Genomic DNA, 23,918 nt, shown 5'->3' on the forward strand with positions numbered 1-23,918 from the left:
AGATTCACTTTTCAGACCACTGAGAAGACATCATCTAACATATCATATCATTTGATAAGACATTTCTCACCCCGTTTCTTGCAGAAAGCAACAAAAAGGAGCTAGAAAACAAACCTCCAAACAATAGATTTTCAGTAGGTGCAACAACAGGCCAGTTGGCCCTTTAAAGGAGGGAAGACTGGACCCTAAACAGAGTGCTGCAGGGTCCTGCACATATTCTGGTGACGGACAAGTCAATCCAGGAATTCCTGAGAAACTATCTGGGAAGTCTTTCACGGCTAAGTTGTGGTGTGTTTTAGACCACTAAGGAAAGTTTAGGCACTCACAGCTGGTGGTATTTTCTCATAATAAACAGCCGGGGAGCACTAGCACTGGTAACAAGCCTCTAAGTGCTTCAATGAGAACTACTTTACATAGACATATATTTGAGATGAGCTAGGACCTGGGACCCTTTGCTGCAGTGCTTGCACCTGGACAAAGGTCTTCTCGAGCAACAAAGCATAAAGAAACTATAACAGACTAAAAACAGCTGTGTGCATGCACAGTTGGGGCAAATTATGGACAACAAAATACAAAAAAACCAAAAAAAAACCCAAACAAACCCAACTGCCACTTCTGAAGAGTCAGGAGCAAATGCAGGGGGTCAGCAGCAAATGCAGGGTACTGCCCATGTCCCCTGCACACAACACCACCTAAGTGGTGGGCAGATCACCTAAGCCTTTCCTCCGGCCGGACCCCTGGACACACCCCTACCCTCACTCCATGTAAGGAACAAGCTCACCCCACCTGGGGAGTGAGCAAGGGAATCTGTTGTTTTTTCTCCCTTCCCCCTGCTGCAGTAGGGGGCCCAGTGAAGCCTTGCCTGAATTTCTTGTCTGGTCTCTGATCAATTTCTATTGATAAGTAGTCCAAGAACCCTGGTCAGTAACATATTTACATATCAATCTAATAACTATTCACAATTCATGCTCTATTTCAATAAGGAGTAAAGGCTATATACTGGTGAGGTTAGATTTGTAATTGGGAAGGGATGTGCCTGTTTATTAAACTTTATTCATTCTAGTCCATTCAGACTCCGGCCAACTCCCAATACCCCCCCATTCTCTCTTGCCACCTCCACCTGGTCTGGCACCTTTCTGAGAGCTGCCACTCCCAACGTGTTCCTTAGAACTCTGCTTCCAAAAACACTGGCTCTGGACCTTTCTTATCTCTCCTCTTCAATCCACAGCTACTTTTCATTTTAAATTAAAACAACAGGGATAATCAAAATACCAAACCTAAAAACATTTATAAATTTAAAAATCTTTCTACTCTCTCATGATCATGGGCCTTGGCCTATATCAGAAAGCCAATTACATGGTAAGCAGTCAATAATAAATTGAATTATTTTGTTTATAATTCTTTTGATTATTAAAATTAATGAAGTGTTATCAAAAGGAATTCAAGTTGGGAGATAGAGAAACAAGTTAAAGCAGGTAGAAAAACTTTCCTTGAGAAAATATCCCAAGTGAATAATCTTTCTTTTTCTGTTTATTCCCAAGAAAGAACAAGGCAAGATAACGCTTAGAGCTTAAACGTCTGGTTGAGAGAGTTACGGAAGAAAACTAAGAGCTTTTCTGGGATGATCAGGGAGCAGGCATGGAGAGAGAAAGCTTCACATCGGTGGACTTAGCCGCACCTGTGGTGGTAAAAGCAGCTGTGTAGCTAGGATTTAACTTCAAAAGAAGCAAACTGTGGCCATGTTTAAGGGCAGGACGCCTTTACTTAAGGCCTTCACCCAGCGGGAAAACAATCTGATTTTTACTGACTAAGGAGGAAGAAATGCTTTGAGTAGCTGAGGTGTTGGTGAGAGGCCTTAGATGAGCACATGCTCTGAAATCTGAAATTTTTCTTGGAAGGGGCTGTCTCAGAGTAAGTTTAAAAAAAGACTCCAGATGAATTGGAAAGGAAGTTGGCATTTAGAATTCCCTGGGGTCAGACCCTGGGTTTAATTCATGATACTGTGTAATGTTCACAGAACAGATTCTATTGCTTTTTAATTGATAAAGAAAGTAAGATAAATTATTAAAATGACCTATCAATTAAGTGAAGGCACCGTCCCAAATCAGGTGTGTATGATTCAAAGCTCTTATTTTAGAACAAAGTCAATTCTCCTTCTCACTATCCTAATATTTCTTAAGATGTCATCATTATAACATCTGCAACTTACTTTAAATTTTTAGCACAGACAGTATGAAGTTGTGTCTGTGTGTGTTTTAAGTTACAATCCACAGGCAGCTAGTGTTCTAATCAGGCAGCCACATGCCAGAGGTTGTCGTGAGCGTGTTCTTAAAAAAAAAAACACTGCAGCCACTCCAGATGTGACTACTCCAGGATTTCTGCTATCTATTCCTCTTACCAACTTTCTGGATGTCAAGTTAGGTTTTCTTTGGGAAAAACAGTAGTTCGTTAATTAGCATAAATAGTAGATAAATGTTAGGAAAGAGATCTCAGTGGTGAAATTAAAGATATGAAGGATATGTAGTTTGGCAGGACATCTTTTAGATACACCCACTGCCTGTGTGAAAATGGTCTGAGACTTCAAGTGACCTGAAGCCGTGGAGATGGTTCTGGATTCTGGATAAGTGAAGCTGTGCCAGCTCTTAGCTTAGGAGGCTTTCTGTTGCCTGAGCCTGGCACTGGCTCTGAGTGTAGCTGAATCCTGCCTCTAAAATATTGCTACAGCTGCCTGAAGAGAACGGTTTATTCAAGGTAAGACAAGTCAGAGAGCTAGGACTTCATTGAGCTGTTTGTATTAACAGTGTTGTTTCAGCTTGCTAATAAATGTTCGTTTATTAAGTGTCTGTATGTGCATCAGACCCTGACTGGGGATTCCTTTCATGGCTTCATGGTGGCAAAGCTATATGAGAATAGCTATTTCTTACTTACCTCACTTGTCAGTGGCTGATGTTATTTTTCAAAAAGAATCTAATAGATATGCATACAAATTGGCTAAGTTATATTTCTGTTTGTCAGATTATTTGTTTCAGAATCACTTGCAGTTTGGAATTCTTCAATTTCTCAGCATCCTGCATTCTAAAGTTCTAAGAGTGGTGCCTGAGAATCTGAATTGTAACAAGTTCCCCTAGTGATTCTCATACGCTCTGAGGATTCAGCCAATGAAGATATAACCAAAGAGGCACCATGATTATTTGCTGACAGTGTTTCCCAATGGCAGACCAAAGACCCGAGAGGGAGGAAATATGATCCTGACCTCTGGGTTTGAAAACCCGAATCTGTAAAGCAATAGTAAATAGCGCACTATAAAACCCTTGTATCCTATAAACTCTATGCCATAAATTTGTGGTTATAGCTTTTTGCCTACCCATCTAGATGGAAATAGATCAAAACTTGCCTCAAGCGTTCGGCAAGCTCATTCATGGATGAGTAGGGATTATCAGTAGCTTTCCAACTGACTATTGTCATCCATTTTCTGACAGCAATGAAAATTGTTGGCCAAAAGCCCATCATGTTAAGTATGTTTTGGGAGAAAAACCAGTTTAGTTATTGGGTTGCTTTTTCTCACATCAATAAGCCGAGTTTATTTACTCATAAGACATCTTGTCTGACTTTCATCCACTCATCAAATATTTATTGAGAGACTTTTAAAAAGCATGTAGCTTTAACTCTCAATGAACACCATGGAAGATTAAAGAAGCAGAGGTTTTGTTCAGGATGTCTACCTCTGAGTTGTCATGCATCATCTATCATGATGCAGAGGGGCGAAACACCTGGGTATAGGAGTCAGAGGTCTTGAATTCAGGGGCTGGCTATAGACTCAGTGGCAAGTCAGCATAGCTCTAAGGACTTCTGTTTCTTCTTTTAGATAATTAGGAATAAAATGTTTGCCTTGCTTATTTTTCAGAATTTACTAATTCATTTATAAATATTTATTGGTCATTACTATACTCCAGGAAATTTTTTAGGACCTTGGGGGATAAAGTAGGAAACAAGACATAAAAGATGTCTGTTCTCAAGTAGGTTTATTCTAATAGTTAGAGAAATATATAAAAATAGTGATATATAAACATATATTTATATATACAAATAGATATAGGTATATTAATAGGCATATTTTCAGAGGCAAATATAGGTACACTTTTTTTTAAAGTTTAAAGCAAAGCCTTTTCTAAGGATACAATGTAGTTTTTTAGATCTTACATTGGGTGATTAGAATGAGAAAGGCAATACTCTAACGAAAGATATATTGATCTAAGCAACACACCTAGCATTTTAATAAAAGATATCCCTATATTTCATTAATGAAAAAAATCATTTTATGACAGGATGCATTTCTCAAATTAGAAAACATGTCAGGTCTGTGCTCTCATACTCTTTCACATATAGAAGTAGAATTTATCATTAAAAGAATCTTCCTTTCCGCTAATCTTTTTATTACTTAAGAATCAAGATATTTGTGATATCTTCATGTAAGGCAACCTGTGTTAGGCAGCCTCTCAGATGGCCTCTGATCCCCTATATAATCCCCTTGCTTTAAGTGTGGGTTGGATTTAGTGACTTGCTTCCAATAAATTGTACATAACAGAAGTGATGGGATGTGACTTCCAATTGTATATAACAGAAGACTGGATTACTAAAAACAAACAATAACAACAACAAAACCTTATGTCTTCTATCTTGTAAACTTTCTCTCCCCCTTACTGGCTTTTCCCTCCCCTCCCCTTCTCCCACCCTACTTCTCCACTTCCCTCAAACTCTCTCTCTCTGTCTCCACACACACACACACACACACACACACACCCTGCCCCATCATCTACAGAGGAGACCACTTGAAGGAGAGAGACCCTGAAGGATCAGAGGTGCATGGAGGAGAATCAAGGCACCCCAGCCAACAGCCAGCAATAACGGTCAACCAAGTGAGTGCACCTTCTTGGAAGCAAGCCTTCTAGCCCAGTTAAGGCTTCAAATGATGTAGCCATGGCCAATAGCTTGGGTATAACCTCATGACAGACCCAGCTGGTCAGAATCACCCAGCTAAGTCATTTATGAATTCCTGATCTAGAGAAACTGTGAGATAATACGTGTTTGTTCTTTTAAGCCACTAAGGTTTCCGGCAATTAGTTACACAGCAAGAGATGACTAAAGGATAATCCAAGGATGTGATTCTTGAGAATAGTATTATGAGAATGAATGGATTCAGAATCTCACACATTATACTTAGAATATTTGAAATGGACTAGAAGAATATGGTGACATCATAGTAATACTTTATCATGAAGAAACAATACATTTGCTCCTCCTTTTAGTTCAACGGGGTTACAGAATTTGTCTGCTTTTTCCTGAGACCCACTGAGTCCACTGAATCAATATAAATACTTCATAATCAAATGTTATTGAAACTCTATTTTTAGCAATGTATTAGTTAACCAATTAAAAAAAAAGGTAGTCTTACCTCCAAAAAAGTACTTCTCGCCAGTTTTAACTTGAAGAGGACTGTTAGTTCGAACTGCTGAGGCTTCATCTCCATCGATAGTAAGGATAGCAAAATTCTCCTTAGCTAGGAAACGGACTTCATGCCACTGGCCGTCATTCAAACCGGAACCTGTTAGATACAAGAGAATAGACAATTTCTTTTCTTAAGATGATTTAGTTTAAGATAATTTTTAATATCAACACTTAGAGCTTTGTAAGTAAAAATTAATATACCTTCATCTAGGAAAATTCACTGTATCTACAGTTAATATCTCATGTTTCTTTAATATTTTAAGTAGTTCTATCCTCCACCAGACCAAATACAGGATAACATAACCCAATCAAGTCGGGAAATAATGTGCCATCAGGGTATGTGAGAAAATGAATGGGGTGAATTAAGTTGTTTGGGAGGTGATGATGAACTATTTTAATTTAATAACTTATTTTCTGGTTAGCTTCACTAGACTTCACTCTCATATGAAAAAGGATTTATAATTTTATCTAATGTTGCTCTGTTTTTAAAAACTATTTTTTTTGTACTGTCATTGTCTCTCAATAAGCACATCTGGCAAGTATAGCTAATAGAAATGAAGGACTAAAGAATAAATGCATAAGTGCAGTGAAGGGGAACAGAATATGCCACCCCAAATATGCCATTTCAGCATATTAGTTATTTTGAACTAAGGTTACTTAAGAAACATCCAGTGCAATAAGAATGCTCTGACCCTACTTTGTCCCTCTGAAAGCAGGAGATAAATCTCTTATGTGAAAGGTACCCTCCTGTACCTGGAGAGTACAAGTCTTCCCTATCACTAGAGAGAGGGAAGTTAGGGCCAAGAAGGCTGTATAAACACACCTCGTTACTTCTTCATTAATTTACCACCCCAAGCCCAAACTTCTTTGTCTTGTCAATTCTTCACAAAATTACTTTTTTCTTTGTCTAAAAGGTATAAAGTCTGTCTGCATTGGTTACTTCTTGGAGTCCCATATTTCAGAGAGCTCCCATACATACGAAATTATATTTGTTTCCCTCCTGCTAATCTGTCTTACGTCAATTTAATTCTTAGACCACCAAAGAACCTAGAAGGGAATAAAGGACAAGTTTTCCTTCCCTACAGCAGTTATTTGTGATAACTGACCACTAATAGGTGTGGGAGATGACACCAGGATTATCTGATCATTTACAAATAAGATATCTTTATAATGAATTAAGTTATATTTAAACAGATAAACACAAACACAATAAAGCCACAACTCCCTAACAATCACATTTCACTCTTGCCTAGTACCAAGGTCTTCAGAAACAGAAAATCTATTTAGTTCTCCATTAGACAGAAAATAATGTAAAGTTTCTGTTCAGCTTGTGTTCATTTTACAAATGATAATTAGAAAATTAAAAGAGCAAAGAGAGTACAGCCTTTGAACAAAAGTATCTGAAAAGAGTTTAAGGAGCACTAAGAGACACAGAAATCTGAGTCAGAGTGGCTTTCTTTCACCTTATAAAGGCCTATGCAAAGGGAAAATAATTTGATCTAGACTGCTCCAGAGGGCCTAATCTAGAATTCATAGGTATAAGTTATTGAAGGTGCACTTCAGCCTCACACACAAAAAAAAAAAAAAAAAAAAAAAAAAGAATAGTATGTAAAGATATCCAAAAGTGGAATGAGAGAAAACCAATGAAGCACGGATGATGGCTCCAAGCCTCTGATCAGAGGTCTGAAAACCATAGCTTATAGCCCAAATACTGCCTGATGCCATCTGTTTCTGTGCAGCCTGAGAGCTAAAAATAGTTCTCACATTTTAAATGGTTGAACATAAATAAAAAGAATAACAATATTAAATTACATGTGAAAATTATATAAAATTCAAACGTTAGTGTCCACATAAAATTTACTGGAATACAGCCAAACTCATTGGTTTACATATTGTCTCTTCTACGGAATCAAAAATTTGCTACAGAGACTGCATGGTCCACAAAGCCTAAACTATTTATTGTGTTGTCCTTTATAGAAAAAGCATCAACTAGTGATTGGTTTACATAATTCAACAGAAATACCATTTTAAAGAAAAAAATTAAGCCTCTTTGGGCTTGAAGATAGTTATATATACGTAGTATTAACTAATTATACTAGTAAATATCATTACAAATAATCACCCCTCAGGTATATTTTTTAGGATTTTCAAATTTTAACTTAGAAATACTTATCAAGCACATTTTATTTCAATGAAGGAAAACAGAAAACCCAGCTCCAAAGTAATTAATACTAAACAATATTCAAATTATGAAATGTATAAGTACAAATAAATAAATTCTTTTTTTTGGACTGTGAAATTACTATGTAAATATAGTCTTATCCTAAAAGTAAAGTCAGCTAGCTGTCTGACAAGTAACAGTGTTTACTGAAACAATTCCTTCTCCAGTAGGTTGCTTTCGGATTCTCCCGCAGAACTGACTCATGGAAGACTGTACCTTCACTGTAACATTTTCCTTTAAAGTATAAAGCTGGCGTTAGTGTTAATTAGCCATAGAAGTGTACGGTTTTGATTTTGGCTTTTCTTTTTGCCTTTATGATGTGATGAATCCTGCTTTGAAATGCAATTTTAGGGCATGGTCACAAAGACAGTAATGTTATAAATGTTTAAGCCTAAATAATCACACACTCAGAGGAAGTCACTTACAAGCTATCTTCAGTGACAGGGCTATCTGTTCTAAACGGTAGACCAGAAAGCCGCTCTAAAAATTCCAATGAAAACTTCATCATAAAATTAATTTATAAAGAGAAAATCACCAGCTTAACTGTTCATGACAAAAAGGTCTATTATTCCATCATCAGATTAAAGTAAAAAGTTACTTTACTTTTTCAAGAAACTTAATTACTAGAGAAATTGGACCTCAGATAAAAGCAGCCTTGTAGATAGCAGCCACTGCTGCATCTGAGCTGAAGCTGTGACTTCTATTCATTTTAATTCCAATTATTATTTTGAACTGTTAAAGTTAATCGTCAAGAGGGTTTTTTTTAATATAACATGTGGATAAAGAAAAATTTTAAGGCGTGACATATTTTCCTTTGAGCAATTGGGTCATTCTTGCCCCCCTGAAGAATGAACTTCATTATATTTGGGGCCCATTCCTATCACAGATTGCTGAGGCATACCTCTTGATGATTAACATTGACAGTTCAAAACAATATTTCACAGAAAAAAAATTTTAAATTACTATCCCCAATAAATAGTTGAGAGAACTGAATTTAATAACGTTTAGGCATTCCTAAATGTGGTACATGTCAGAACTGAGAATTGGAACTCAGATACATCTAGTTCTAGAAGCTGAGTTCTTATAAACAGCAAACAAACAAACAAACAAAGAAAAACCAACAACAATTAAACATGGTATATAGACTCTGTATCCATGATCAGAGTTCTCTTATACCACACACACACACACACACACACACACACACACACACTCTCTCTCTCTCTCTCTCTCTCTCTCCCATTAGCCACCACATCTGGAGGGAGCTCAGTTTCTGGGGTACCCTTGTCTCATACAGCACCAGGGTTATAAATAAACTGAGATACTATCCAGTTTCACCTACCAACTTTCAGCATTTGCATCATCAGATTTTTGTCTTAATGGAAGATCCCACTACTGCAGGTCTTTTAGTATTTTCTTACATTGATGTTTTTCCCTTAAAATTGTAATTTGAATGGAAATTTTATAAGTTTGAGAAGCAAATTATAGCATTATTTCCCTAAGGCATATTAAAGTAAGCCCAGGAGTATTCATTTAAATCATCTCCATACTTTGTGAAACTCAGCAAAGAAAACTGTGTGTTTATGCCCTTCATTTTATAATGAGTGGATCAGTCAATGATCTTGAACATGCTATCTTTTGTCAGTTTGTAGAGTTGAGATCCTAATCCAGACCTTTTGTACTCAAACAATAGTTTTTCCCACTACTCAGAACTCAGCCATTAAATTTTATGGTGCGAAAAAAGAAGATGCCATAGTTTCAGCATAATTTCCCTCTGCTTGTGTCCATTGCTTTCAGCGCAAGGGAGACCTGAACAACTTTGTATGAAACATGGACTAATGAGTTTTGCCTCTATCATTTCCTGGGCCACCTGCCATGGGGAAGTAGTACAGAACTAGTTTTGCCTCAGAGAAGCTGTATGGAATAGACTCTGAGACATTTTTAAAAATTAACAGTATTATTTAGTAATTTTTTAATTCATATGAAACAGAACATTAATGAAATTTAAGAGCTTTTGGAATTTAACATATAAAATTCACTCAGAATACTGCAGTTGCTCATAAAATATACACTTATAATACCAATACAATATTAAGAAAAAAATGTATCATTCCAAGTTTTATTACAAAGAACACATCACCAAACAGGATTAAGGCATCACTTCCCATTTGTTATTAAAGAGATGGTATCCCTTCACTCAATATTCTAGAGCAATGAATGTCCCAGGGAATGGAGAGACTTACCAGGGACCCATAATCCCAGACACGGTGGCGTCTTGGTGACTGGAGAGTGACTCCGGACCAGACCAAAAACGGATGCTAGTTACTGATATTTAAGCAAGAGACCCATGTCTCATACGGCTAACATTCCCTAAGAGCCACATGTGTGCCTGGCACTACCTAACTCTGTGTGTGTCAATCTATTGCCTTTTCTCAACAGTGAGCATCAAGGTGGCACAAGGGCAGGAAAATAGTGTGGTAGCTAAGAGGACTGACCCTGGAGTCGGATTGCCTGTGTTTGCTCTGGCCCTTGCCAACCTGGGCAATTTACTGAACCTCTCTGTGCCTCAGGCTTCTCTTCTCTAAAATGTAAATATTAGTATCACTTGATAGATTGGTTTTAAGGAGTAGATGAAGTAGGGTTTGCAAAGCATTAGAACAGTGCCTAGCACTTAGGAAACAGTGGGAATATAAATGGGTATAATAACACTATCTATTTCATAGAGTTGTTGTGAGGATTAAGTGTATATATCATTGCTTAGAACAGGGCCTGGCACATAGTAAGTTCGTTCTCAATAGATATCTGTATCTGTATCATTAAGTCAAAAAACAAAGAAGACTGGTGAGTCCCATTTTACAAAGAAAAAAGTTGAGACTTAAATGTAGTACTTTTTCTTTGGGAGTTATTGCATTGCAATTACAAATATTGGTGTAGTTACAAATAAACCTTCTAAACAGGACAACAATATAATAATAACTCTTAACATGGAGATCATGAATATATACTTATGAAACAACCAAAAAAAAAGTGTCCTAACATTATGCTAATAGGCACTTGAAACAGAAAAACATGTCCAGTGACAGCATTAGACATGGGGGAAATTTTCTGTATTCAGTTTAGAGCTGAAGAGGATTTGTGCTGCAAAAATGTGTCTGATGACTCACAAAATTATGACAAAGACACTGATGTTAAAGCTGCACATGAAGAAATTCGAACAAAATTATTTGCAAAAAGTGAGAGTGAAAAATGAACTTTCTAAATTATGTAATTTAAAAAATAGTAATTAAATATTAGAGACATTTTCACCCACAGCCCTAAAAGTTTATATATGCAAGTTAAGTTAAAAGATACTCTTAATTATCTTGGTGGGAAACTGGGGGATTGCCTTTCATTTGCAGTGACGTGTAACGAGCTCCACAAGAGACGGAGGTGGATTAGAAGCCAGGGGTGTCTGAAATTACAGACTCACCCTCAGAGAGGCAGAATAGCATAAAGGTCTAGGGCATAGACTCTGAAGTCAGACATCTGGATATAAATCTCATTTCTGCTCACCCAATAGCTGGGTCTTCAGCAAGTTAACCTCTTTAAGCCTCAGCTTCCTTCTCTATTAAATGGGAATAATAACAGTATCTATTTCACAGAGTTGTTGTGAAGATTAAGTGTATATATCGTCACTTAGAACAGGGCCTGGCACATAGTAAGTTCACTCTCAATAGATATTAACTATTGTTTTGTATTCAGTAAGACTAGCTCTCTAAATACCAACTTGGGTTGTTTTATGTTAATTCTGTAAGTATTAACTATTATAAAATGAATAAAAATTGGTTTTCTTTATGAATAAATACCCATCTCCACATATGAATTCTATAGTACAAGAGAAGTCTTGAGGAATTTGCGGATTTGAGAAGGTAGCTGAATATACATCTCTTGTAAATATCAGGGTCAACAATTTCTAAAGCCAACTTTGAGCTATACAATAAAATAGGTCTTATTTCTTCATAGTCACAGATGTACTTTCATCTCCCCAGAATGTGTTTTGTTTTCAACTAGATTATTCAATAGATGTGGTTCTAAATGTCTGTGGAATATTTCCAAAAGTTAAATCCAATTCCAAGCAAGGAATTCCCCTGATGACTAATTTTGGGGAGACTGATATAAACTGTAGTACATATTCTCCAAAGTATTTTTATTTTAAAAATATATACTATTCAACAATTTTGATGTACTTTTATATTTAAAGATTATCTGAATTTACTTTGTAATAGATACCTCCAGTTATTCATTAATTCATAATTATAAAAACCTTTCAACTCTACATTACAAAAGAAAACTGACATGTTTACAAGGAGAGTTTTTAACCCGAAACCAACATCTTTGAAACCCTATTCCAGCTTCTGGCTTTAATTTTTTCATAAAATAACTAAATTGTTTTACAATATTTTATCTAACATCTTCCTAACTTATAACTGCTAGAAAAACTTGTTTTGTATGCAAATGTAAAACATTAATGAAGCATATTCTATCCAGGTTGACTTTCTAATGGTATTATTTTTAAAGTAAGACTCTTGAGGTGGTTGCTTTGATTGAACAAGAAGAAACAGATGTTTCTCTTATTAGAGACAAAAGAAAAGACTGGTTTAATGAATATTGAAAAAAAGAAAGTATTTAAAATATAGTCACAAACCAAGATGTAACATCTGTTTGAAAATGCTTCAAATAAAATTACACTGACTAGAGTTTTCAGTCTTTCGCTCGACATTTAATATTGAGAGAAAAATCTCTGAGACTACAAAATCCATCTTTAGGCAGTTATAGTATTCTCTGAGGTGCTAATGCTATATCTCATACGTTATCAGTTACCTATTTACGCAATAAGAAGAAAAGAGAGAATATACATTTCTATATAGATATGCCACATACTGTTGCTTATGTTATCTATATAAATCCCATAAGGAAATTGACCCAATTTAATCTTGCTCACTTTTACACATCAATCCAAACCATATAAATATGACCAACTGCAATCAGACAGAACATGTAATACAATGCTTGGGTAGGCACAAAATACTTTTATTTTTTTAAGCTGAAGAAATTGTCAAATGCTCCTTGGTGTAGGTATAGACAGAAAGTCACTTTGGAATGTCTGTTCTGAAAGAACCACTTGAATGGAAGCTTTAAGTTAGAAATACACACTGGGGAGAACCAACTGCATCACATTTTTGTGTGTTGCTAGATATGACTCCTTCACTAATTTAATATGTGGAATCTTAGAGATGGGATGAATTCTTTCCTTTCAGGCACTCAGAATCTTTTGAGAAAGAAAGAGCCCAGATTAATAGTTTTTATTACATTGTCTGCACCTTAGAGTCATTTGGGGAGCTTTAAAATTTTCACACCGAAACTTCCAAACCATTGCTAAGGAAATTAAAAGATTTAAACAGATTTATTTATTTAATCTTAGTCAGAATTCCAACACTAGTCTTTGTAGAAATAAAACGGGAAGATTCTAAAATTTATAAGGAATTTTTAAAACCTTAAGTATTCAAAATTATCAAAAAGAAAAACACAAGTAGAAAACTTATCATCCGATTTGAAGACTTGTTATACAGCTATAGTATTTCAGAAAGAAATCAGAACCAGGGCTTCCTAGGTGGTGCAGTGGTTAAGAATTCACCTACCAATGCAAGGGACATGGGTTCGAGCCCTGCCCCAGGAACATACCACATGCCACGCAGCACCGAAGCCCGTGTGCCACAACTATTGAGCCTGCGTTTTAGAGCCCGTGAGCCACAACTATTGAGCCCATGCGCTGCAACTAGTGAAGCCCATGCGCCTAGAGCCTGTGCTCTGCAACGAGAGGCCACAGCAATAAGAAACCCACGCACCACAACAAAGAGTAGCCCCCGCTCGCTGCAACTAGAGAAAGCCCATGTGCAGCAACGAAGACCCAACACAACCAATAAATAAATAAATAAATTTATTTAAAAATAAATAAAATAAAATAAGGGTACAAATGCACATTATAAAAAAAAAGAAAGAAGTCAGAACCAGATCCAAACATATGCTGTCCATTGTTTTTTGGCAAAGGCTCTAAGGAAATTCTACGGAGAAAGAAAAGGTGATGTTTTGTTTGTTTCTTTGTTCGTTTTGTTTTTTCCAAAAATGGTGCCTGAACAACTGAATAAGTAAAGAGAAAATGTATCTCAATTACTACTTTACTCAACACACAAAAATTAATTCTACATGGATTTTAGACCCAAACGCAAAAGTGTAACTATAAAGCTTCTGAAAGATAACATAGACTAGGACTTTGGGGGTAACAGGCCTGTTAGGAACCAGGCTGCAAAGTAGGAGGTGAGTGGCAGGTGAGCAAACAAAGGAAGCTTCATCTACTGCTCCACAACTCTCCCCATCACTCTCATTACCTCCTGAACCATCCCTCACGTGACTGCATAAACCTCCCCTTCCTGCCCCCGCCCCGCTCTGTGCAAAAACTGTCTTCCACAAAACCACTCCCTGGTGTCAAAAAGGTTGGGAACCGCTGTCTTAGAGGACATCAAAATCCCTTGATAAATTGGGCTTCATCAAAATTAAAAATTTCCACTCATCATTAGACATGGTTAAGAAAATTCAAGGCAAGACAGAGACCAGAAGAAAATATTTGCAACATATATATCTGAAATGGAGCATAGTAAAATGCACTAAAAGGTCTTATACGCCAATAACTGGAAGACAAAAATGGGCAAAAGTCACATAACAAATAAAGGTAAATCAATTACCCATCACATGAAACATTTCTTGACATTGTTAGTCATCAGGGATGTTAAAGTCACACCATACAATTTTACACCACTTCAGTGGCTAAAACTTAAAAGAACTAGGATCTGGATCAATTTGAACTCTCATGCACTGCTGGTGGGATGCAAAATCGTACAACCCCTTTGGAAAACTCTTTGATAGTTTTTAAATAAAGTTAAAGATATATTAATCCTATGACCCAACAATTTTCCTGCTAAGTATCTCCCCCCCAAAATCAAAATGCATGTTACAAAAATACTTGTACAGGAATGTTTCAGCAGCTTTACTCATAATAGACCTAAACTGGAAATAATTGTATAACCGTCCAGTGTATATTCAAAAAGGAAATGTTGCTAAGTAATGAAGAATGAACTAGTGGTTCAAACAACATTGTTTTGCATGAAAGAGTGTAGACACACAAAAATAACATACTGAATGAATCCTTTTATATTTTAGAACAGGCAAAACTATTCTATGGTGATAGAAATCAGGACATAGTTGCCTATGGGGGAGGGTGCAAGTGGGCACAAAGAAACTTTCTGAGGTATTGAAATGTTCTACATTTCGATTGGAGTGTTGGTTGCGTAAGTGTATATATTTATCAAAATCCACTGAACTGTATTAAGATCTGTGCATTTCACAGAGTTGATTCTCATTTGTGGATTCAGTACTTGCGAATTCACCTTACTGCTAAAATTTATTTCTAACCCCAAATCAATATTTGTGGTGCATCACGGTCATTCACGGACTCCTGCATTAACAGATTGGTGAAAAATTGGAGTCACCTGATTCACAAGTTCCCAACTGAGGTCACATAAGGCATCTCTTTGCCTTCTTGTTTCAGCTCTTATCCCGTAATCAAGTGTTCTTTTCACTGTATACTTAGTGCCATGTTGTTTTGTATTTTTGTTCTACTTGTCAATTTTTCCATTTAAAGTGGTCCCCGAATGTGGTGCTGAAATGCTCTTTAGTGTTCCTAAGTGCAAGAAGGCTGTGAAGTGCCTTACAAATTAGTTAAACTCTTTTCAGATATAAGTTATAATGCTGTTGATTGTGAATTCAATATTAATGAATCAATCATATGCATTAAACTAGGTAACTTTAAATAGAAATACATAAATCAAGGTTTGTATTGATGCAAATACAAAAATGAGATTATGTATTGATGCAAATGTTGTCACCAGAGGCTTTCAGGAACCTAACCCTATATTTCTTGCAGGAGCAATGGTTCAGTATTCACTAATTCACTCTTTGCAATGACTATGCAGAACATAACTACCATGAATAATGAAAAATCAACTGTATTTTATAATTTTTACCTCAAAAATATATAAACATTTTAAATTGGATAAAAGGAATGATGATATTCATTTTTAAATTCAACTAAATTTTATTCAGTGACCACTTTATGCTTTGTTTACTGCATTACCAAACAATGAGAAACCCAATATATAACATAACATTATTGGCTATTAAACAGGGGAAACCAAGCAAGATTCTGAACTACTACGTTTAACTTTTGGATGTCAATATTTTAGGATGTTAAAAAACTTAAAATAACTACTCCAAGACTAAAATTTCATGTAAAAATCCCTAAAAATTTTTTCAACCATTACTGCTTCCCAGCCAAAAGGCAAAGATCATTATACTTCAAAATCTTATTCAAAGATTTATGACTAGTCTAATGATGACTTTTTTTGAGACAATCTTCCAAAGCAAGTATCTTTATTAGTAATATGATTATGTAAATATCATCTTTAATACATCTTATCAGTCAAGGACTCCAGTTCATGTACCAATTTTGGCATTTATATTTCTTCATTCCAGTGCTTTATCCAGTCTTTAATATAAAATGTAATATAATTGCCTTAAATAAGAAGTTATTGCTAATTTATAAAAGAAGATTTTAATTCATAGGACTTCTGATTAACATACACATATAGACAGCCCAAAAATACAGTGTGGTATAGCAGTAAAGTGTCTGAGCATCATCCATATCTGGATTCAAACGCCAACCTCACTCCTCCATTCATGCATAAATACATGTTGAGTACCCACTATTTCCCAGGCACCATGTTAGCACTGGAGATACAGAGGTAAGTCTGAAATAATCTCTGCTCTAGAAAAATCTAGCTGTTTTACTGTGAGCAAGTTATTAAACCTCTCTGCAAGTTGGCTTCTTCACTTACAGAAGAAGACATAATACTATGTCAGACAATTGTTATAAATAATCCACGTGCTATAACGTATATGAGTCACCTTATAATATCAATAGCTAGTAGTAGCTTTTATTTTATCATTATTATTTTTGCCATACATGTACAAAGACAACTACATGTATATACAAAGAAAAGAAACTTCAAAATTTTACAGAAGGAAGACATCATATTTTGTGGGTTGTGTGTGTGTCTGCATAGGGCAGATAAAGGCACATTAAGTAGTGGTAGCTCAAATAGATTTCAGGTCATAAGCAGAGAATTTGTATAATTTTTTTCATCTTTAAAATAAAACCTATTGGAGAAAATTTGGAAAACTAAATAAGTATAATAAAGAGAAAAAAGATACATTACACCAAGAGACATTACACGTAATATTTGATATATTTTACTCTAGTTTTTATCATAAATAACTGCATAGCATTCTGATTACCATGATGCTATTATTGAAGGTGAAAAAGTATTTATAAAAAGAAGAAGCAAGTGATGATCATCACATGCTGAATTCTCTGATTTTTGTTGATGGAGGAGATTTGGCAGCCTGCCTTTCAGTTTAACTTTTCAGAATCTAAGAGAAAAACATGGAAATTTACCTCCACCAGCTTAAGTTCTTCTAGAGTTTTATTCTGAACTCATTTATTGATCTCCTATGTGTAACTGGCATTGTTTTAGGCACCAGGATATAAGGTGAAGAAGACAAGGTCCTGCCCTCTTGGAGCTTATATTCTTATGTGCAGACAGACAATAGACAAATAATGAACAGGTTCATAGGTACAATTTCAGATGGTGATAATGCTATAACAGAAGTAAAACAGACATTGTGATAGAGAGATTCATGGGATAAGACTGATTGACAAGGGAGAGCTCTTTGAGGAGGTGACAGTGAATTTAAACCTAAAGGATAAGAAGAGGCCAGTCATGTGATAATTTGATGCAAAGGCCCTGAAGGGAGACATGCTTGGTGTTCTGTAGTACAATGCCCTAAGATGACTGCAGTGGTTTGAGTATAGAGATTAAGGGGGAAGGACTGAGAAATGGGAGCAAAAAGATAGGCAGAAGTATGATAAATTAAGGGCCTTGTAGCTGTAATTAGAAGATTAAGTGTTAAGTGTGACAGTAAACCTAATGTTTATGCAGAAAGCTGCATAATGCTATTTTAAGGACATACTCTAGCTACTGTACAGTGAATGGATTTAGGGTGGCAAGGGTGAAAGGAGGGAGACCTATTAGGAAGCTCTTAGACTGGTTAGGACAAGAGACAATGAAGGCTTGGACAGAGGTTAACACTGAGAAAAGTGGTCAGACTTGTCATCTATTTCAGAGGTACAGTTGACAGATCTTAGTCATTAATTGATTATCGAAAGCTTGAGAAAGAGAAAAATGTATAACTTAAGCAACTGAGTGGAAATCAAAGACATTTAACTAACTAATGAGAGGCTGGGGAAGTGAGTTGTTTCACTAGGCATCTGAAGTCAGGGAGGGGCTTATACGTTTGTGTCTGGAACCCAAGGAAGAAGTAAGGTTTTCGGACATAAAAATCTGATGTCATGAGCATAAATCATGGGATTAAATAAGGTTACCTAGAGAGAGCTTTGAGACAGAGAAGAGAGTTTCGGTTGAGTCTTGGAGTGCTCTGAACTTTAGAAGTTGGAAAGAGGATGAGGGGCCAGGAAAGGAGACTGGGAAAGAATAGCCAGTAAAATAGGAAAGAAACCAGAAGAATATGATGTTAGTGAAGAGACTGGCTCAAGAAAGAGGGACTAGTTAAATCTCTTAAGTGCTTCTGAGATATTAAATAAAACAAGGATGGGTTGTGGACATGAGATTTGGGAACATGGAGGTCAGGGATAGTTGTAAGTTGGGTGAGCAAAATATGGTAGGTAAGGAATGCGAGGAGTGAGAATATAGAATCCTTGAGTTGCTCAGCTATGCAGGAGAAGAATTTTAGTAATAGTCTATGTTGAAAATCTGAAGAAAGGTATGAATCCTGTCCTAAGAAAAATCCTTATTCATATATAACCAAAATTTGTATATAATGTCAGGGGCTTAGCTCTTCTCTCGGGTTAAGAACCTGGTTTATATAAGCCATCACCTTTTACTTGTATCACTGACTTTATTGGGCAATGAGAATACTATCCATTCATTTATCCTTTTCAGGTTCATTCCTTTTCTTACATTCTACTTTTTACATTGAATAGCTTATAAGTTATAGTTTCTGTTCCTTAATTTGTTGTTTTAAATAAATATTCCAGTTATTTGGTTTTAAGCTTAAATATTTATTATAATTATTTACAGTCACTATTTTGTTTCTGTCTTAAGTAGAAAGTTGTTGTGAAATGATTATTATACCATTTTGGGAAAATAAGTTATCACTACTAATATTACAACTGATTTCTTAAATCTAAATTAACTAAGTTATATTTAGTCTTTTATCTTTGTTCCACATGTCTCAGATAAATTGCAATATAGTACAATTTTTCTCTAAAGGCACAAAAATCATCTCTATTTATAGGAAATCGACACTGCCTAAATGGCAAGGATATTCAAATCAATTCCTCTTTTTCTGGGGGCATACCTATGTGAAACATTGTAGAGGATATAAAAATAAATATGATGATTCTTGGTCTCAAAAAGTTTGCCTTACTGTACCCTCTAATGAGGTTTAAATATCTTTACATACATGTTTATAATTGCTATGAAACATTTCCCTATATTTTATAAACTGGAGTGATATAGCTCAGAAAAAAAGAAGTGAAAGATAAATGAGGAAGGCAAAATGTAGTTGAGATGATCTGGGGATCCAGCTGGGGTCTCTGACGACAGGTAATCCCAAAGGTTGGCACTCCCTTGTTTCCCACAGCCTGACCACAATATGCTGCTAAAACTGTCAATCACCCATCCTTCCAGCCAGCGTGATCCCTCTCATGAATATTAGAAAGATTACAGAGTAGCTTATCTCATCCATGTCCTAAAGGCACATAGTTCCTGTCCTCCTGCACATTAGGGAGAAAACAGAGCTACATGGCACTATCGGTCAATGACTGTTTCTGTTCTGTCCCATTAGCATTATAGAAGTGATGCAAAAAGAATATCTTAGAGAAAGAATAATAGGAACATCGTACATGAAGATAATAATAGTAATTTAGCCTAGGTTAATTCTTGAATCCATTTTCTCATTTTTCTAAATTTTGATAATAAAACAAATTCAAAGCTTAAAATGAACAATTGTCAGAATTTAAGATTGGCTTTCTTTAAAACAGTACATATAACAAAATTCCTTTTTTTCTTCTAAATATATCCCAAAGTGTTGGTTTTGTCATAACCATAGAGAGTTGTGAATTTAAGTGGTTTTGATTAAAACAGCCTTTTTATACCTGTGTATACTGGATAACTCCCGTGAGAAAACTGTCTTTAATTTAGAGACTGTATCCAGACACTCAGGGGTTCAGAAATTTCTGAGTTCAGAGGAGAATCAGCAGCAGAGTCCTGGCATGGAGTAGATACCTTAAAATATTATGTTCAGGTACAATACTTTATGATTTGAATATAAATCATTATTTTTAAATTGCATCACAAAAGGCATAATAAAACCATAGTTTCTCATTTCAGATAATTCTGCATTACTCCCCTTTAATAGGACCTTCTGTTTTTATACTTGCCACTAAACAATTTTCATCCTTTACTTGAAGGTAGGCCATAGCTATTGTACCTAGGTCATGAACATAAGCAAAGATTCAGGCCCTACTTTGCACAAGTAGTTATTTTTCTGCCAACCTGTCTCCTACTTGCTCTACTACATGACTCCTAGTGTGAGAGGCAGCTTCTGCGTATTTCAGCCCAGTGTCGTTTCCTCCAACTAGACTACTAATGAGCACTGAACCATGAAGGGCACATCTTCAGCTATTTATGAACTACTCTCTCCTGCAATCTTCAATTCAACAATCCTTTTTGAGTGTCAACTGCCTTTTGGTAGGTTTTCTCATCCTTTGTGGCAAAACAGGAGAGGAAAAATGCTACAGGTAAGCACGTTGAAATCACATTTGTATAAAAAATATTTCATATGTATTGAGGTTACAGATTTATTCCATCCATCCTTTCTTGTGGATTTTAACCTGGACATGATATGCATCACATAAAAAAATTAAAACTAATATTTAAAAAATTAATATTATAGCATAAATTTTTTTAAACTGCTGATTTATTTTTTGGTGTGGTTTCATGGAGTTGTATTATGTCCACAAGTTGTGTGTGTTTGTATACATGTGTGCACGTATGTGTGATATTCACTGCAGAACACATAAGACAGGAGTGCAGTGTGATACGCTAAAACAGAGCTGGATTAGAATTTGGATAGCATGGGCACTAATATTACATTTACCTCTCTGCCCAGAAATCCTTATCACTAAAATGAATGACTCATACCAGTTGATTACAAGAGTCCTCTCAGCTCTAGACACTTAAAAGAAGACTACAATACACTCAAGTACTGCAAAGGGGAACAGAAAAACCAATGATGATGTATCAATTAAAAAATGTTATGTAGAGCATATTAATAAAGCAATACTTATAAAACTGAAGTTCTATATTTTGGTGAATAAACCCGTACACATCCCGGGGCTGACTGTAAGCATTAAACACAATGGTCATGGACCACACAAAGTGCATAGAACAGACGTTGCCTGAGATGAAAAGAGAAGAATCCATGCTGAAAAGACAGAGACAGTCATTTGACTTTTGTACTGTAGTGGATGGAAGATGGGAGGCACAGATAGCTTCGTGGAAAAGTGAGAGCAAATTGATGGCGGACCAACTTGGAGGGTGGATCCAGCACCACAGAAAGAACTATGATCTTCCACTGTTTCAATTCTGAAAGAGAATTCTTTGCCATTTCTGAGATTTAATGTTAAGAGGTAGAGTCCCAGAAAGTACTGGCAAATTGAAAACAGAAGTAAAGTTTTTGGCAAGAGCATTTGTCCTTTATTGGAGAAATTCCCTGAATGCTAATAAAGGATTAGGAAGACGCTGTCACATAGCAGAGTCCCCCAAAGGGAGTTATTTGAGGGAATTTGTGGGAAAATGGATGCCTTACAGCCTAAAATTCGGTGTAGATAAACATTTATCATTTTCTTATTAACAAGGCATATCCTATCTAAAGATAACATTAGAAACATCTATACATGGATTTTTTTTCATACCTTATAGCACAATTGTGTTTTTGAGTAGTTATGTATTGAACATTGTTTTGCGTTGGTTGCTAAGTTGGGCAACCCTCTAGCTAAAATCAATTACTGATTTTTAGAAGCAATCTGGAGTGTTGGTAATGATTTGTCTCTTGATCTGCGTGAAGTTTACATAGATGTATCCAGTTATTCAAAAACTTCATTAAGCTGTACATTCATGACATGTGCATTTTCTATATGTATAGTATATTTCAATGAAAATAAAGCAAGATAAGAGTCTATGTGATGTATAACCTAATTGAAATAAGTAAAATTGCAGACAATATTGAAGCCACTATTTAAAGTCATGAGATAAATGTATACAGAAACCATCAAAAACTTATGAAGTATGCACAGTTTTAGAATATTAAAACAACAGTAATTTGGCAAAGCTGATGGCTATTAATGCCATTAATTTAACATGAATTGTGATGTATAAGAAAAATAAAGATTATTGGGGAACTAGGACCAGGTAAACACTTCACAAAAATTCTGAAGGGGACTTTAGGACACTTCCAAGGGCTTTAAACTGTGATGTCATTCTTTACATTATGTCTAATTTCATTTCTTAATTTCAAACTTAAGAGCTTTCCTGTCTTTGGTTAACTTATCAACATGATTATGGCCCTTTCATGTCTCACAGATACAGGGAATGCAAACTGCTTTCACTTATAAGAGGAGGAAAAAAAAACTCTGATATAAAAACATTCACTTTCTTTTCGTTTGCTTTCTCTCTAAATTTTAGAGTGTCTACCACTTTCCTTTTAAAATTGCACTTTTAGGTTTTCTTTGTTTCAATTTTTCTTGAATTCACTCTCTCTGTATCTTAGACTGAAAGGTAAAACCAGGTGGTTCAAACATCCTAATGCTCAGATCTCTTGAGCTGACCACTGTCACAGTGCACTTAGTTTGAAAGTTCATCTTTTTTCTGCTCTCAAATACCTGAGAGAGAATAATTTCATCAGAAACTGTGCCTCACAATAGCAATGATTCTCCACGAGAGGCCAAGCCTTTGTGGTTATATACTTGAAAAAGCATACATGACTTGAGAAAAAAAATCATGCGGCTGGTAATTAATTTATATAGATTATACTGTTTATATATAGAGTATACACAGAATCATACTATATTCATATTACATACTATAGATACAGAGCACACTCTAAGACTAATAGCTAAAGCCAGTGTCCCCTTTGCAGGTAGCTCAGTCTTTAATAATTGTACTAAGTATTCACCTCTACAAACAAATCACCAAGGCAAAGCCACAGTCTCCAAAAAAGAAGGAATAAGAAGACAGACTTCAGGGAGAAGTAGGTGAAATGGTAAGCAGGGATGATCTGAGTAAGTGGCTCTTGTTCTGAGGTCGACTTTGGCCTCTAACTTCTCTCTTTTTGGAAGAAGGGGTCCAGTCCCTCCTTCAACAGAGATTTCAGAGGAGGATACCTGAGCCCCCAGGTTTAGAGGGTGGTGAGCTCCAGTAGGCAGGAACCTATCTGCCCATGATAACACCAGGCAGAGTCAACAGAAGGGACTCTTGGTCAAGTCACTGAGAACAAATTCTCTAAAAGTGATTGATCAAATATTATTATCCAAAGAATCAATTCATGAACAACTAATTCACTAAATTCATCAGATTTACAAAGGTATCAGGGAATTGTATGAAGGAATATTCTTCTAGAATATATTCTATGAATATGGATATATTCTCCTCATGAATATATTCATGGATATATTTCTCTTAAATAGGTTCAATAAACGTGAATGTATTAGTAGTATTTTAAGGACTGTTCAATTTATGAGAAGCTTAGGGTCACAGGTTCCGTCTTTTAATGAATATATTCATAAAGAACAAGTTCATGAGGAATATAGTTATGAACTAAATCATCCCATGAATATAGCGAAAGAGGATATAGTCAGTGAATTCTGTCATTCACTTACTCAATATTATGTGACAGGTAA

General features: G+C 35.7%; 1 protein-coding gene across 1 annotated transcript in view; it reads right to left on the minus strand.

The window, feature by feature from the left end:
• Nucleotides 1–23,918, minus strand: part of CNTNAP2 (contactin associated protein 2) — a 2,049,865-nt gene that overhangs the window by 968,935 nt on the left and 1,057,012 nt on the right. Inside the window, exon 9 of the mRNA XM_057731238.1 lies at nucleotides 5,453–5,602. Coding sequence (XP_057587221.1) covers nucleotides 5,453–5,602 — 150 coding nt within the window. The remainder of the gene's footprint in view (nucleotides 1–5,452; nucleotides 5,603–23,918) is intronic.

This window comes from Hippopotamus amphibius, chromosome 4 (assembly GCF_030028045.1).
Source record: "Hippopotamus amphibius kiboko isolate mHipAmp2 chromosome 4, mHipAmp2.hap2, whole genome shotgun sequence".
NCBI lineage: Eukaryota > Metazoa > Chordata > Mammalia > Artiodactyla > Hippopotamidae > Hippopotamus > Hippopotamus amphibius.